General features: G+C 38.0%; 1 protein-coding gene across 2 annotated transcripts in view; it reads right to left on the reverse strand.

The window, feature by feature from the left end:
- Window positions 1-17,825, reverse strand: part of TSHZ2 (teashirt zinc finger homeobox 2) — a 231,304-nt gene that overhangs the window by 85,782 nt on the left and 127,697 nt on the right. For both annotated transcript variants that reach the window (XM_037402667.1, XM_037402668.1), the window contains exon 2: window positions 4,530-7,605. In XM_037402667.1, the coding sequence (XP_037258564.1) occupies window positions 4,538-7,605 (3,068 nt within the window). In that variant the 3' untranslated portion in view covers window positions 4,530-4,537. The remainder of the gene's footprint in view (window positions 1-4,529; window positions 7,606-17,825) is intronic.

The following is a 17,825-nucleotide window of genomic DNA, read 5'->3' on the forward strand; positions in this document are numbered from 1 at the left end:
CCCAGTTTATTACAGCAAGAGTCTATTTCAAAATGGGACTTCCCTAAAGAATTTTTTTACCACTGAGAACTCATCATTTTCGAACAAGTTGTTGTCAGAAAAGTCCCATTTGAACCGCACACTCAAGGCGCGTGTTGCAATGAACCCTCTCTCTCTGGCTGGTGACGTGGTGAGCAGAACCCTCAGTTCTGTTGATAAATTCTGCTTACAAAGGCTTGATGGACATAACTGTAGGCAGCTACGTTCCAGCATGTCTGATTCTCCTGAAAGGGTCTCTCAGTTTTTAATGTTTCTTGCTAAGAAGAAATGAAAGATGAAGAGCAAGCTAAATTCTCTAAAATATAGTTTTGGGCTACTAATCCATGCAACTGTCCTTGCCCATGTAACACCAATACTGGCTAATAGTGGAATATGATGTTCAGAGCAGCTCCTACTGTTTCAGAGGGATGAGAAAATAAAATCCACAGAAGAAAAAAATCTTCTATTTTGGTATACTTAACACATACAGTTATCTACGTGTCCTATATATCATTTAACAAATTGCTTTGCAATTCTTACAGGGCGTGGTATAATGACTGATTTAAAATCACTGCATTGCTTAAACTGCATTGTTCTTCATCAAGTTGAGTCATTTTTATGTGAAGTGTCAAGCTCTCTAACAAATAACTGCTGCCAGACAAATCAAGTTCCTCATCTTAAAGCTACGGCTAAATAGTTTATAGCTTTAATCTGCTCACTGAGGTGTGCAGTCTATGACAGTAATTATAAATGCAAGGAGAAATTATAGCTGAATGCTTTAACTGCATTAGGAGCCATTTGATGAACAATCATGATTGCCTGCTCATTTTCAACAATAGAGGGCAAGTTAGTGTCAGTGCATTAGAGGATTTTCAGTTCTGCTCTGCTCTTTCTTCCATTTACCACAGAATGTCAGTTGTCTCCTATAAAGTAGAAAAAAAGCGCTGTAGAAGCTTTAAACTTGATGGTTAAAAAAAGACAAAGGAGGAAACAGAGAAAAACTGTTTATCATTATGAGTCATTTTTTTGTTTTGCAGCAGCCTTACTTTCAAATTAGTTCATCTCAGGTAGCTGCTTGTTTACTTATCAGCGTCTTTTGAAAAAGAAATCTCCCCAATTAAGTTGGTGAATTTGACTCTATAGAGACTTATTTCTATAAGAAGTTGTAGATAAGGCCACAGAGAGCCTCAATTACTGACCAGTTTATAGCCAGTCTCACCTGACTTTATCTAAAGTGAGAAAGACAATTCTGCGTTGTCTTTTTTCTCAGGATAACATAAAAATTCTAATTTAGTTGCAAAAATGAACAAATGTTCTTCAAAGGTATAAGTCAACATACAAATTACTTCTAATTAAAGCCATAGTCTCTAATGTTCATGGGTTTTCTGTGAAGAATAGCAATAAAAACAAATTTGAAGTGGGTTAAATGAAAGAGAATAGAGATGTCTGATTGGTGTATATTACACATAATTTTACGTTATATTGCTAAACCCGTATCAGTCAGAAGAATTCAAGAAAACACCGAAGATGAATATAAAACAGACATATATATCTTTACATTTAAGAGAAATTTATAGCAAATTTCTTATAAACAGCCTCACAGAGGTCTTAAAAATAAATCCACATACGCAACACTTTTTTCTACAGTACTAACCCAGATTATTAATTTATATTTGTAATGATAGCTAACATTTTAAAATATAACCTTTAATAGTAAATTTTATTGAAATATAGAAAGTTTTTAATGCATTTCTATACTGGTGTTACTCTTTCCACTATTTTATTTCCATTTATTTTCATATATTTTCTCTATTTCTGTTTCTATTTCACTACAATATAGCCTAGAAGAAGTAAACACAAATGCATGTGCATGTTTTAAGAATCTCAGTATGCTTTATATTTCTTGTTTCTAAATACTGTGCTCTCCTCTATGTTATTATTCAAATATATACTGAATCTTAAAAATAACATGGTAAGAGTAAGCAAACTCTGAAAATCCCTGTTATTTGATTTAGTCTCCTTCCAGGTCTCAGGAAAGAACCCATATGAATAAACTCTGGCCTCCACACTTGTAACATAGTCAGAACTTCGGGAGGCTTACGGCTCCAAAACTGTAATAAAATCTTTACAATGCTATCCAAAATACCCCATCATTTCATACAATTTGTGCTATCATGCATACCAACTAAAATTATAGTTCCAGATAACAGTGCTATCACTCTGTCATTGCAATTTAAATATATTTTTTCAAAGGTAAGATACAACCTGCATCTTGATATAAATTAGAAATGGATGAGTATTAAGAGGACAGCAATTTCTTGGTACCCAAAGGCAGGAAGGACAGTACCTTGTTTATGTAGTTACATATCACCTGAGTAACACTCGTGATGTGTCTGTGCAGATTTTTACAATGCAGAAACCACTTTTTTTTCCCTTAGAGATTTTTTTTCCTTTGTGTTTGTTCCCCAAATCCTCAGAAATAGTAACATGTTTATAAAGGTGGGTGTTTGGTTTGCCTCTTAGTAATAACACGGTTCTTTTAAGACCAAATCTGAAACACTTGTCATGTATTAAGCGATGAATGTGCCAAAATAACTGTCATATTAATATATTTGGCAGATAGCTTTTGTTTGATAGGACCCAAATTATTGGTTTGCTCTAATATCTTGTGTGAGAACTATGAATGTCAGCATCTTAATAATCATTAACTGATGGGGAAGGAAACCAAGTATGGTATATTTTTCCTAACCAATCTCTTGTAGCTTTCTGTTATTTTGTCAGGTATGTTGATTTTGAATGGTCAGATAAACAAGGAACATTTATCTGTTGGGTTAAAAATGCCAAAACAGAAACTTAAGGATATTAGCCCTGTTTAGAAAACAACTCTTTTTGAGTTAAGACAGAATTTTGGTGGCTAAAATATGCAGAAAGCATAAATCTAGTCAAATGCAGACAGCACGTACAAGATGTATGCAAAACTTAAATCTTATTGCACTTGAATACTGACGTTATACTCTATAGTAATAGCTTCTATTACCCGTCCCAAAGTAACCCTTTGATTAGTGTCTTAAATTATTCAAAAGTAGCCTTTTTAATGCAGCTTAAGCGATGCATAGTCCTTGTGCTGGCTCTGTACACGGAAAGTGTTTCTTAAAGCTTCATGAATATTTCCAGCAAACGTGAAATCTTCACACAAACGGGTATTCATCCTCAAAGTGCCTGCGCCCTCAATTAGCCAGAGAATAGCCACAATAGCAGGTGGTGTAAGTGACAACTCACAACACATCTTTAATTTTGACTGTCTGATGAATTCATTTTCTGAATGTTATTCAAGTAATGAACATGTTGGAGAAAATCTGAATCTGCACATGATTATTCTGTGAACAGAAGCAGAGTCTGAGTCTGCTGGTGAAATTGTTGGGAATGACTAACAGAGCCTTTCTGGAAATAAACTGGTTAGAACAAAAAACTTCTATTTGGACTTTTAGTTGATGTTCTGCATATTTATTTAAATCAAGAATATTCAAGTTTGTGAATCAAGTAAAATTAAAAATGCAAAACTTGTGTGCCATCTGAATATTACATTACATGTTATAAACATTGGTTGTGGCAATACTTCGGTTGGTGTATCTTTCAGCACAAAATAGCAACACTGATGTAGAAGCATCCTACTAACAGGTCTTTGAAATACTAAGCTTTTAAAAATCTAGCTGCATTCTCAATTAAGCAACCCCCCCCCCCCCCAGGTTATATGAAAACTTGCACTGAAGTCAGTGATGTTTATGAATTGACTAGCACTCCCACCAACATGAAACAAAATATAATCAAACATCTTAAAGATTAAGAAAGGAATGATGGAGAGATAGGTTAAAATGATGTGACAAAAAAAGCCACTCACAACAGTAAGTGTTTAAGTAAGTGTAAGATAAGAAAATATTTTACAAAACGAGATATCCAAATATCAACAAAAGAATAAGCGAACTTCTAGATATGAACTTTTCAGAGTTATTTGTAGATTCTTGAGGCTGGGTTTGAGATTATGTGAGACTTTGATTAATTAAGATTTTGCTAATTTGCCATTTGAATTGTCTTCTTTTCCCCATCAAAATCAGATTTACTGGTGTGTTAGCACTGAAAGAGGTAACAATCTTTTGGTTTTCAGCACTTTTTTTCTGTTTTTTACATTCTCATTGCAAAAGGTAGCATTAGTTGTTGCATTCTACATCGAAATGCATAGGACGTGAAACGATTAAAACAAAGAGAGTGAGAACTGGGGAAACAGCTATTTTAAAAGTATTAATAAGAAGCAACTTTTCTATGTAGGGCAATATGGTTATGCATTTACCAAGCTCTTCTTGAACATGTTATAAAATGGGTATGTACATGCAATTAGACTAATGAAGCAGGAGTACATTATGCATTTTATACTGTTTTCCTACATTTAAGAAAGTATGAATGTCTTATGAAGCCTCCTTAAAATGAAATTAAAACTCACTATAGAGCATGCATACCTTAAGAGTTATTCTTCATCCACTTCTGCTACAAATTGTGAATGATGTTCTGGTGACTTGCTGTGTGTTTTGCTTAGATGAAGTTTTACTGCATGTTTGCTTGCAAATGTCCGACAGCACAACTTACATTTGAACTTAGAGTCTGTGTCCTCTTCTCCAGCTATTGTTTCAGGAGATCTTTGAACTGAAACTCTGGAGATCTCTTGCTCTACCTTGGTTTGCTGCTCCACAGCCAGCCTGTTCATGTCTTTCATTTGGAAACCTAGATGAGATTCTAAGTGGCTAATGTAAGTAGATGGGGTTCGAAACTGAGATGCACAGTCGCTGCAATAAAAGACTGGATGTCCTTTGTCCATGTTTTTCAAAAACTTTGTTCCTCCGGTTTTCCTAAGTTGATACTTGACATTTGCCAGCCAGTGGCTGATGGTGGTCATTGACAGTCCAGTGAATTTTGAAATCTGCATGCGCTCTTGTGGGCCTAGATCTGATAATAAATATTTACCTTCAGATGTCTGGAAGAGGCTGGAAGCAAACTGAGCTTGCAAAATGAGAAGATGCTGAGGGTTCCAGTTTGACTGTCTGCCCTTCCTTTTATGCAGAGTGGAGACTTCTGTTGAGACATCCTCAAAGCGTCGGACATCTATTTCCAGTTTCATAGATGGGATCCTTGAAGATGCAGCAGGTTTTGGTGTAGTAGCTTTGGGAAGAACTTTGACCATGTCAGCGATGTCAGATAGAGCATGTTTTTGAGGTGGAGAAGTACAAGATTGTGCTTGAGCTGACTCAGCTTTCTTGCCTTTGGATTTGGTCAGGTCAATAGGCTGATCATTGTTTTCAAACAAATAGTGCCTGGATACACTTGCAGGCTTTTGTGGGGTTGGAGCAGGAGATAAAACTGGCTTCTCCATCATATTTAAGTTAGGTTTGTGGAACATAGAAATTGTGCTAGAGCTGGGGCTGGAGTTGGATTGAGGCTGTAAAGGCTCAGTGGCTTTGCCCAAGTGGTTATTCAGTACCGACTGCAGCGCACTGAGGGGGTTGACACAAGGCAGTTCAGACGAATGGTTGGCAGCAGCACAACCATTGCTAAGAGAAGCTGCTGTTGGTTCCTTAAGGACTGGCTTTTCTTTTCCACTGTCCTCTTTAATTTTGTTTTCTTCTTTCAAGGGACATGGCTCTGTCTTTTTTGGCTCCGCAGAGGCTTCGGATTTGAGGAGAGGTTCTCTCTCGCTCTGGCTGAGTGAGGCAGGCTCGGCTTGGATGCCCTCTTTAGCATAGTCCTTCTGTACCTCCTCCCTGTCATCGGTTTCCTTCTTTACTTGAGTGCACTGGGCCACGTTTGCTGAGATAGGGACCAGAGGCATGACCTTCCACTTTGGAGCTATGGGCCTCAGTTTATTGGTGATTGTTGGCCTGATCTGCAGTACTTGGGAACCCGCAGGCAGAGACGGCTTAGCTCCTTCTGAGAGCTGGTAAGCTGCATGGATGCTGGGATATGCACTCCAGCTGGGAGCTCCATTTTGAGCTTTATTGATGGCTGTTGTGACAGTGTTCTCCAAGGACTTTAAAATGTCCCCACCACCCTTTGAACCATCTTCTAAATCTTCTTCTCTGAGGTACTGGTATTTCATTGTGGGATCCAGTGGTTTCTGAAGAGTGTCCTCATACTCTTCAGTTTTTACTTTCTCATCTTTGTTTGCATCATCCACTTTATCTTTTTTACTTTCTTTTTTTAGTTCAGAGGTGGGAGCTATGCATTCTGCAGATGATTTACTGGTTGACTTTGAAACTGGGCTGTCACTGGCTGGTGCTTCAGACAGTGATTGCATTTTTTCCACAGCTAAAGGATCCAGAACAAGTTGCTTTCCTTTCTTTGAAGCTGAACTTGTGACTTTCAAGAAATGGCCAGTGACCATCATGTGGGTCGTGAGCTGCTGCAAGGTATCATGGGAACTTCCACATTCCATACACTTCAAAATCTGGGATTTGCAGGCCTCAAACTGCCACGTATAGCTGGCGCCATTCTGGTAGCCATAGCGGTTGTTAGACGATAACTGCAGGTTCGCGTTCTTCTGAGGAGAAAAAGTATCTGAGAAAGACCCTGTCGTGGAATCGGGGGAACAAGGCCTGTTAACATCAAACACACGTTTCTTTGCTGGAGTGACCATTTTTGAAGAAATGGTTGGTACCGGCTCCTTCAAAGGCACTTTTTGGTAATGTTTTGTTTTTATCATATGAACGCTCAGATCTTGAAGAGAATCAAAAGAGTCACCACAGAACATACATTTCAGAACTTTTTGTGCATCTTCCTTGTCCATGTCCTGGAAAGCCCTTTTTCGGGGCTTTGAGTAGCTGGTAGGTCTGTGCTTGTCCTTTTTATGGTTGTCATCTTGGTAGTGACCTGTCTCATTCATATGAACCGTTAGTTCTACCAGTGTGTCATAGGCAGCGCTGCACTGCCGGCACCGAAACCGGCTGGCGCCCGTGAACACAGTTCCACACATTTTGCTGCTCTGCCTGTAGAGTTGGACCGAGCTGAACAGGTTGGGTTTCAAGACAGGTCTGGAAGGTAAATTCTGCTGTAAGCTTTTTGACAGTGCATCTTGGTGCCAATCAAAATCAGCTTTGTTCCCTCCATTTCTGTTGTCACAACTCCTCTTTTCAGAGTTAGACAACTTGAAACCCAGCCCTAAGCCTGTCCAGTAAGAGTCTGACAGTATGTTGGCATAGACTGCTGTCATTTTATCCATGCAATCGTGTGCTTCATTCTGGGCTTTGGGGTGGGTGCTGGTTTTTGGGTCCTGTGGCTCTCTAGAGCAAATGCTTTTAATATCTGCCACATGGTCACTACCGTCACTTAGTAGTGATTCATTTTCTGCATCCTGGTTAGATATATGACTGACAGGGGAATTCTGGTAACTAAAGTTCCCTTTCTGCTCAGGGCCCACTTCGTGTTCCTCATCCGTGCCAGTGTCATTGCTGCCCTGGATCTGAGCAGTTGAGTTGTTGTCATCATCATCCTCTTCCTCCTCCTTTATATCTTCCTCTTCCTTTAAATCTTCCTCTTGGACATAACCTGAAATGTAATGTCAATATATGAAATAACTTGTTAAAGGAGAACACTACAGTTTGAGCTTTCTAGTTTCACTGTGTGTTTTCTTTACCAGACTTTGTTTTAAGCTACAACTTTATTGCCTGTTAGTTCTGGAAGTGAAAAAAGCCAAATGATGTCTTTTTTTGTGAAGGTTGCTGCATTTTGCTGGCAGATGATCATAATTCTTTATAAGTGCCAGAGATTCTGAGTTAATAATTTTCCTGTCACAGGAATATAATTCTAACTGTCCTGTAATGGGACAGTTGGAGAATTCATATGTAAGAATTTAAAGTTTATACTAAAAGCTTCAATTCTATCACACTGTTTTTAGCCTCAGTGAAAGAAAGGGTAGAATTGGCAAGGAAAAGAAGCAAAATAACTGCCATAATCTTCCTGGTTCATAGCATCAGCTAGGTACAATAACCTTTTGCCATTTGATCACCTAAAAATGCACTTTAGAATGTACACAAATAATTTATATGTCAAAATACAACATCTGAAAGCACTAATAGGCATAAGTGAAACTCTTTTGTTTATAAAAGTAATGTACTATGTACCATAAAAGAAAATTGCGCTTCAGTAAAAGCCAATCCATAAATTTCAGGGCAAGAACCCTTGGAAGTTGCGGGAGAATATTAGTATGTGACAGAGGTAGGCTAAATTTAACTATAAAACTGGAAAACTAGAAAAAAATCCAGAAATATTTTCTTTCACAAATTATTTTAATAAGATGAATGTGATATTGGAAGAGCTGTAAACCTGAAAATTAATTAAGGAATTCAGTTGGACTTTTTTTCTGGCCTTATATCAGCAGTAATTCTGCCTAAGTTACAGGAGATAACCTGGTTAAAAACAAACTGAAGAATTAGAGAAGAGTATTTTTTAAGGCTGGCTTCCCTGCAGTCAGTGGATAAATTCACAGTGACTCAATTCAGGCAGCAATTAACTCCGAAACCCCCACAAGAAGGGATGGAGCAGAACGAGTGGTTCAGGTATGTTTTCACAAACCCCAGTGTAATTTTTTTAACAGCCACTGTGAAGCTGTTATGCACAATGCAAGCAGATATTGAAACAATACACTGTTATTGACAGCCACTCATCAAAACTAAATGTTGACTAAACGTTCAGTTCAGAAGCACAGGTCTTAGAACAAGATATGTTGATGAGCTCTTCCAGTTAGGTGCAAACACACCTGCGGTCACAGGAGTACTTTGTTGTATTTCCATAAGATCTAGCTTTGTGTAGCAGGTAGGTACGTAAAAAAAAGTAATACCAAACCCCCCAAATCAAAGCTGCCCTCAAAAATAACTAAGCAAAAATAAAATAATATTCTAGTACTTATAGCTGTGAAGTAACCCTAAAAGCTCAGAAAGCACAAGGTAAATAAGCCTAAAAGTCTTATTCATTTAAAATCAAATCCCTTCTCATCTTCTGAGAAAAGCCATTTTATGGCTCTTTGAGAACCTGTCTCATTTTGCTCCCTTGAATTTGGTACTCCTGAACAAATTATATCATTTTAGCAAATCAAAAGGGATGGGCAGAAAAGGCAGAAGCATTTTGATTAACAAATGGACAAAGCCTTCCGCAGTTTTTTAAGATATGTGTTTCAATTTTTCAGTCTATTTGAATGTGCATCTCACCCTTTCCAGCATGTTTAGCATCAAGCCAAAGACACGATCCAGAACTAGGAACTGTTTCCTGCATGAAAGTGCAGTATAAGAGGGAAATGATGGTTCTACCTGTGGATGGGTTAAGAAATCCACGTGAGCCATCTTTCTCACACCCTTCCCACAGTCCTAGGACCTGCACAGATCACAGCAGCTCAGAGCTGGCCTTGACTTAGGCCAGGGGTGACTCCAGGCAGCTTCACAACCAGAGACAAAGGTAACAGCAATGGCTATGAGCAAATGACCAGGACATCATTTTAGCACAATAAAGTAATAATCACATAGGAGTAGGAACACTGTGCTCTTCAGCAGATGCTTTCAGCAAAGAAATATTAAAGTGTTAAGTACTAAAACATAAGCCTTTTGCTAGCATGTTGGGGTACAGCAAAGATTAGTAGCCCCATTTACAGATGATCAAACTGAGGCAGGCAGCAAAAGCAACACTAGGACCAAAATATATTTTCCTTCCTGCCTAAACTTTTTCCCTAATAACCAGATAATGCTTCCCATATACCCTTTTCTGAGCTCATATGTTTTTAAGGGGGACTAGGAGAATGGAGGGACATGGAGGCGGCAGAAGCTCCTACACGTCACGAGTAGTAACCTTGTTAAGCAAGCAGCACGAACTGATGAGCAGGACTGACATGGTTCTCGCGGTGTTAGAGATACTGTACAGCGTAGGTAGCAATGCTGGCCCCTTGCCAGGCTGTATCACAGTGCCAAGCATATTACACCGAGCAAAACAAAAATAAGGAGGGAATCCAATGAAGGAATCAGACAAAACAGACAACAAATAGCATTCACACAGTTTTGGGTCAGCGCAGATCTGATTCTCCATTTCAGCACCAATTCCTTGAATACTGTTAACCCATTTTTCACTGGAAGGTAATTTTTTCCTTTGGAAGACACATAGTGTAGATTTTTCCTCACAACATCCTTTGTCCTTCTAAAAGGATTTACTAGGAGAAGCAGAAGTACCAGACAGCTGCACATCCCCCACAACACAGATAAAATTTTCTGCTTAATTAGGCATTGACATGTTTACTATAACCTTTACAGAAGAGTAACTCGTGCTGAGAAATCCTCTTTTTTTGTGTCTGTGTAAGATACAGACACAATCTTATGAAAGTGGTAAAAGTAACTTATTAGAAAGCACCATCAAGATTTCACAAAAGGATCAGTCAGGTCCATTTTAATAGTTAAGGGTTTGGGGCAGCTTTGAAAATGCATTTCAGTATCCTACTTGTAAAACCATTTCTGTTTATGTAAATGATTTAAATTGCTGTGGGCATTTTAAGGACAGTGGAGACCTCTTCTGTGCAGCCAACCTAGGGTACAAGAAATGCATGTGTCCTTCCAACAGTGGTTTTTAGTAAGATTTCATTGGACATGAAGTTTGATGTGAACTGATGTAGCTATTTAACAGAAATAACATTAATTTAAGTGGACTTTGCATTATTTATTTTATAAGTAAAGGGTGTTTTAAGCTTGTATACCCACATGCTTTAAATGCAGTGTCTGTAATAAATAGCATAAGTTTTGCACGTCATACTGATGTCCATATAATAAATTGCTGAGTGACCTGTTCTCTTCCCACCAGTTCTCCCCCAGGCATATTCTGACATTCCAAACCTCTGAGATGCTCATAAATAGCTGTTTTACAGGGAAAAAAAAAAAAAATCCAAACTCGGTAACCAGATGAATACTTCCTCCTTTTCCCAGATGAGGATTTTTCCCACCGAAATTAAGCAGGCCCAGGCAGAGATGTAAGGTGGGCAATGTGCAGTCCTGAAGAAGCAGGGGAATGAAATTTCACTGTAATTTTGAAAACTGGACAAAACCCAGGAGCTTCAGAGCATTGAATGGAAGCAATTTCTGGCTTCCTAAATGGAAATAAAATATTTGGGTTTAGTGCTGATTGATCCCAAGATAGTGTATGTCAAAATCATGACATCAGTAAGGATAACAGTATCATATAGATAATAATCATAAATACAATTCTAAGATGTTTTACCTTTTAAAAAAATTTCCTCTGTGCCTTTGCAATTGGATTCATGATAACTTAAGAAAACTACTTCTCTAGGACAAGGGTTGCAATAAACAGCTAATCCTTTACCCTTCAAAGTATAACATTTTCTTAGATATTTCTAGCATGTTTCTACAGAGTAACTAAAAGAAAGCGGGTCCAGCTGATACACCTGCAAAAACTCTTTGAACTTATGGGTCTAAAATCATCCATGTGCACTTTGAAGCCCTGACCCTACTAAGCAGACAGCACCGAGCCAAGCTCCCAGCGATGCTGAATCCAGTATTGACTTTTGGGCCCTCGCCCTCCCAACCAACCTGTAATTTGCACCACGTTATACATCACTTCTGACCTTGAACTGCAGAGTGTGAATACACCTTTTTTTTTTAAAGTGTTCATTCTGACTGTTAACTTTTCCACTGGTAGATGCTATTTTCACTCAAATTTGCTCTTTTTCCACATAGAGAAACATTTCTTAATATATATATATGTACATGTTTCTTTCCAAGACTGGAAAATCTATTTTCTGCCAAGAAAAGGGACAGTGAATCATTGTCCAGAACAACACTGTTAATCCATGTAAAACCCATGCACCATCTGCACTTTTTCATATATATATTTCAGTTTTACTTGAAATAACATCATTAGTAGAGCAATCTCACAGTGCTATAAGGTGATCTTGTTTCCCTCTTGTCTGGCTTCAGCTCAAATATCTTTTTTTGTTTGGCAGAAACGGTGTCTTCCTCTGAAATATTTCATGCAGATAATGGATAATGACCACTTCTCATTCCTTTTTCTCAAAAATGTCTAACTACATTAGTTACCCAAAGACAAATCTTAACCTGGCTCTTTGTAGAAGTTCATAGCTGCAGATTCATCCCAGTTTGAAAATCAGCTGAAGAGATAAATTGGCAGCTGAGGAAAAAAACCAAACCTACTTTGTTGCATAAATCTAATATCAAAGACATTTTGGAATTTAGCAGGATTAAAACCAATGGAAGACTCTGGAAATGCAATGGAGTTTCATGGAAAGAACTCTCAAAATACACAATCTGTAATACAAGACTGAATTATATAATTTCAGACCTTTTTAGGCTATGTTAAAAATTCCTGTACCAGGGAAATAACTTCCTGTTAAGTTCTGCAAGATGGAAAGAAACCGCAGGGAAAGGTTACCATGCTCTCCACAGAGGGAGCAGAAAGTGTCTGGCTGTGAATCACGGGTGTTGGAGATGAAGCAGTGTCTCTGTCATCTGGTCTATATGTCCTGGTAGCGTGAGGTTTATTTCTAAAGCCGTGTGCATCCTGAAGAACATTTTAGATGCTCTCAAAACCTCAGAAAAGGCTGAATATCTTCAATTGCCTCTTTTCTGGGAGGCCAGTTAGTGATTTTGGATAATGGGAAATTGTTTCCACCTTTTGCTGCTGTTACTGTTTACCATCACACCCAAATTCAATTTGCAGTGGCTTGGAATGGAAGTTTTGATCACTGCCCTACTGATGCAATTTTATGTCCTAAACAACTTGTCATCTCAAAGGAGAGATTTTTCCCAATATGCCTTTGCTTTTTTTTTTTTTTTTTTCCCCCTAGAACTTTGTTTTTAAATAGTTACAGCAGCTGATACTAGGGCATGAATTCCTGCCTCCTGCAGAGTAGGAAAAGAAACATCCATTACCATCCACTGCTGGAGGACAGAAGCAACCACCCTCGCTGGTGCCAAGCTTGCAAGCCACTGCAGCTTAGGAGCAAGGAAACTCGGAGTGGTTTCTGCCATAACTGATTTTTAACACGCAAAGGCAATTCCATGGAGCCATAACTATTATTTATATTCTATGCTGAAATGAAACAATTTTGGGCTTTCATTTTGTTGTATTCTAATTAGAGTCATATTATAAACTCTTCCATTAAATGTCCAATTTCCTACTGGTTAAGAAGGCAAAATACCCACCAGTTTCAGTGGGACTCTGAGCAGCACAAAGGAGAACAGATTATGTTTTTTGTACAATTAGGAGTCAAATTAAAATGATCAGTGGCCGGAAGCATATGCTCAGGGAACTGGGTTGTGAGTGACCCATAAACCCAAAGAAAAACAAATAATAAAACTGGGGGGGGGGTGGGGGACCCAAAAGGAAAACAAAAAAAGAGAGGTGAGCTGATGTGCTCTGCTGAGCTGAGAATCCATAGCAGGGGCAGAATTATTATGGAGTTTTTCTTGAATAATTTTCCTTAAGGATAATGTTGCTTACATAGTCAGATATTGTGCTGTGAGAAAAAAACAACTTCAGTCATATTTGCCTGGCTCTGGATTCAGTTACTGTGAGTGGCTGAAGAAGCTGAAGCTGTTGCAGAAACGGATTTAGCCATGTTCAGAGCCATGTTCAGGTTCCTTACATGAAGGCTTACAGTGTAAATGAATAATTTGTCTTTGGTTAAAAACATTTCTGTTTGTTATTTTCCACAAAGCCCTGGAACTTACAATTTCATTCTTTCAACCAGCTGAAGGTGTTTGATGTTGTCCAGATCATATTTTCAGCAAATATGCTTCTAATGAAAGCTATGAAACGTTGCATCACTTGATTCAAAGAACTCAACTTTCACAGCCCTTTGGTGTGCCTGAGCAGCAGACCCCCTGCCCTGTCCGTGCCACCTGCTTGTCCCTTGCACCAGAGTCCGTGTCAGGCAAAGCTTTAGACAGGTATCAGGCAATCATCACATCACCGCAACATCAATACACATTGTGCTAAATTGCTAGTACAGGTGCTTTCCAACATGCAGTTTGGTCCTGAACAATTAAAGGAATATAGGAGCAGCAAGTATGTTTTCCTCATTAGTAATTTTAATTGCATCAGTATAAATCACTTTCCTGATTAAAACATAAGCCTGAAACTTTTGTCTGTCTTTGCCTTTCTTCCATCTTCTTTTGTCCTATTGTTGTGGAAAACAGCAGTGGCTTTGTAAATTTATAGATTATCACATTTAAAATCCGAGTTTCAAATTATATTTTCCCTCTTTCATTATCCTAGGCTACTCTAAATACCAATCTAAATTTCTTTAAATGGCATGCACTACAAATCAGAATCAGAAAAAAATATATATCTATATAAATTGAAATTGTAATGAGTCTTACCAGTGTATTGCTAGCACTTTGGTTCATTTGATATGAACTTTGTTTTTTTAAAGTACCACATGGTAAGGCTTTGAAACTTCAGTTTGTAAAAAAAACTGTAACAGCCTTACAGCCTTTGAAGTCACTACTGATATAACTCTGAACAGATCCATTCAAGTTCAACTAACATCAGACAAATGTTTAGTGTATCAGAGGAAGCCACAAAAGCAAGGATTTCATCAATATTTCACAACAGCCTCAGGGAAACTGTAGATTGCAATGCTGTAGGGCAGCTAATGGAATTACACACAAGGGTTTTGTACATTTAAAATAAGCAGCTACTAAAAAAATTACCCTTCAGTTTGATAGAAACTGTATAAAACTGCAGATGGGAAACAATTAAATAGCTACCAACATTTATCCATGTCAGCCTGATAGGTCATTTAATAACAGGTATTTCTTTCCTTCTTTCTTTTTTTTCCTGGTAGGGCAATAATAAAGATTAACATTTATGAAAAGTAGCATAAAATATAGTACAGCCAAATGAATAATTAAAGATGCTTCTGAAGAATTTGTTTGCTATTGTATGGCCGTGAAGACTGCTCTCCAGTAATGAAGTACATTTATATTAAATACAATTATAAATAGAAAGAAGAGGAGGATTATGTTTATGGACACTTGTGCTTTATCCTAAAAAAAAATAAATCTTTGACTCATTTCTATTGAATCCATGGCTTATCTCATGGACAGCATTTCTTCTCAACACATTCTCCTTGAAAAGAGTTGGGCCCCGGCTTTGACTGCACATGGGGTACACTTGAAGCTGGACATATTACATATGAGGAACCAGTGAAAGATCAACACTTTCCCTGGAAAGGCTCTTGATCAGTGTGAAGAATTTAGCGTATGAAAGCGTGATGTTTATTCTAAAAATAGATCTGTATAACCCTATTCTTTTTCATTACTATGTTCAACATGTAAAGGTCTTGAAGTACTAGCCCGTCACACAGTTGTTTTTGAGTGTTTAAGTCACTCTTATTTTGAGTGTTATGGTCTGCGACTGTGGAAAATTACTATTTCTGTTAATAACTGATTCTTGTTCAGTGCATTGAATAGCACAATGTGAGACACAAATTATTTGATTATTACTTTTAAAAGGCTGCTTATTTCTTGGCCTCTCCAAAACAAACCAGCTTGGCTAAATACAATGGAGTAGCCAGTCTCATGCAGAAGCATTTAAGCCCCAGTTCAAGAAGGCTCATAAACATGTTACATTTGTCCCATTTGGGGTAAGAGTAGACAGGCTTATCTGCCGTAGAGACTATGGCATGATGATGCTTCCCTGCCATAATTACTTATTAATCAATTATTAATATGTGAACAATAGCAGCCTGATTTCAGTAATGTGACTGAGGATTAAGTGAGTCAGCCTTGATAGAAAATCTGCCAGAGCAAGGAGCAAGACTCAACTGTCATAACTCCGGCATCTGCCACTGATTGCTGAGGTGGCCTCTTGCAAGTCACACAGGGTCAGTTCAAAGCTCAGATGTTTTTATGGATAACCTCCATGAACAGCCGTTTTCTCCTGAAAATCCCAGCCTCCCTGCCTGCTGAACTGCAAAATGCTGCTTCTTGTACATGTTCTGCAGGAGCACCCTGGGAAATGCGTTGTGCTTGTATGGTGAGCAGAAAATCTAGAGCTATGTGAGTACTTTAGCTTCACAATCCAGTGATGGGTAGAGATGAAGCCAACAGCACTTCTTACGTGTTTTTATTAAAGCATGGAATTCATGCACAGCTGAACATGCTGCATAAAATGCAAGCTTCTTGCAATAACTTGTTGAGTAGGACCTAGTATTACAGCCTATTTTTTAAAAAAATATTAACATTGCTTTAAAAGTACACTATTATTATAACATTTGTCTAAAGAGCAGTGGGCCTTTTGATTTTCCCTTTGGATACACGGCCGTATTGCAGCTCCAGTGAGATCTGCTTTAAGCCGTACTTGCTGGTAATAGTCATAAATCTGTGCTGGTTACTCATAGCTGGTTAAACCACGGCTGCAACATCATTTGTCTCTTAACATCTCTTTAGATAAGGTACATAAGTAGAAAATGGGACTATAATGAAATATATCTTCCTCATCTTCTTGCTTTGTTTTGATCTGACATTCCAGGCAATAGGAAACTGCAAATAATTTTGAAGTGTGATTTTGCACTTGCTGGAATTTCAGCGTAAAAGGAATACTAGTGAAGAATACACAGATCATCAAGTGTTTTATTTCCCTCTTTATTTTCCTTTCAGGAATATACTGTTGCAAATGTTGGTCCAAATGAATAGTCTGCTTCTTTTGTGACAAATATTATGGCCAAGAAACATTGACTTTTGACCATTAGACATCTTTGCACTTACAGCCACATAACCATCAAAGCACTAAGCCAGCATGAAGGTCATTACCCCAGACAGCATCTTACTTCGACTAACTTCTCAGATATGTAAGCAATAAGCAGTTGCAAGAGATTGATATGATACTTTGTGAGTAATTTGGATGAACTATAACACTAACCCAGTAAAGTATTATAATTTTAAATGTGTCCAGAAAATAATTGAAATTCTGGTTTAGCTTCATCATAATGCACAGTGCTGGGTATATTTACCAGCTGACTAGTTTAGCATGAATATTGCTTTACAAATGAGGTCATATTGTTTTTAAGAAACAATATTGCTATCAAACATGTTTAGGAAGAAAAGCAAGAGATTATGAGTACACTTTTAACCTTTCTGTCTCTTTCTATATCTGTTTACTATGGTGATTTAGGTGCTCAGTGTTGTTTGAAGGCAAACATAGAAGGTTCTGGCATTTAAAAGAGATCCAGTAATGAGCAACTGGCAGTCAGATTATTTCTTATTATTACTCTGTCACAAAATCTCTGTTCTACATCACTCCATCTTTGCAACAACAGTAAGAGATGAGAAAGGTCAAAACATCTCCTTCAAACATATAGTCTGTACATGCACAACACTGTTCCTGAGTCACATACAACAGCCACAATTCAATCCGTGCTGTGGAAAAGAACAGAGTCCATAGGTAACCAAGTTTCATTAGAGAGAAGGCTTTGCTCCTGCTGGTACTGACACTGTCCAGGTCAGAGTGGGATCACATACTAATTCTAGTTCACAGATTTCTTTTTTACCCCTTGCTCTGCCGTCAGAATGAGAGATACCTAAACAAGTCACCCTAAAGAGTTTGTAATATATACAATAGGTATGCATCCACCTACACAATGTTCGGACATTTCTCTACCCAAGAAGGGGACATACAGTGGGGCTTGGTCCTGCTTTTCACTTCTCATTGAAGTCAAAAGTGAGAAAGCTGCAGCAACTGTGGCAAGAATCAATCTG

Source organism: Falco rusticolus, chromosome 10 (assembly GCF_015220075.1).
Source record: "Falco rusticolus isolate bFalRus1 chromosome 10, bFalRus1.pri, whole genome shotgun sequence".
NCBI lineage: Eukaryota > Metazoa > Chordata > Aves > Falconiformes > Falconidae > Falco > Falco rusticolus.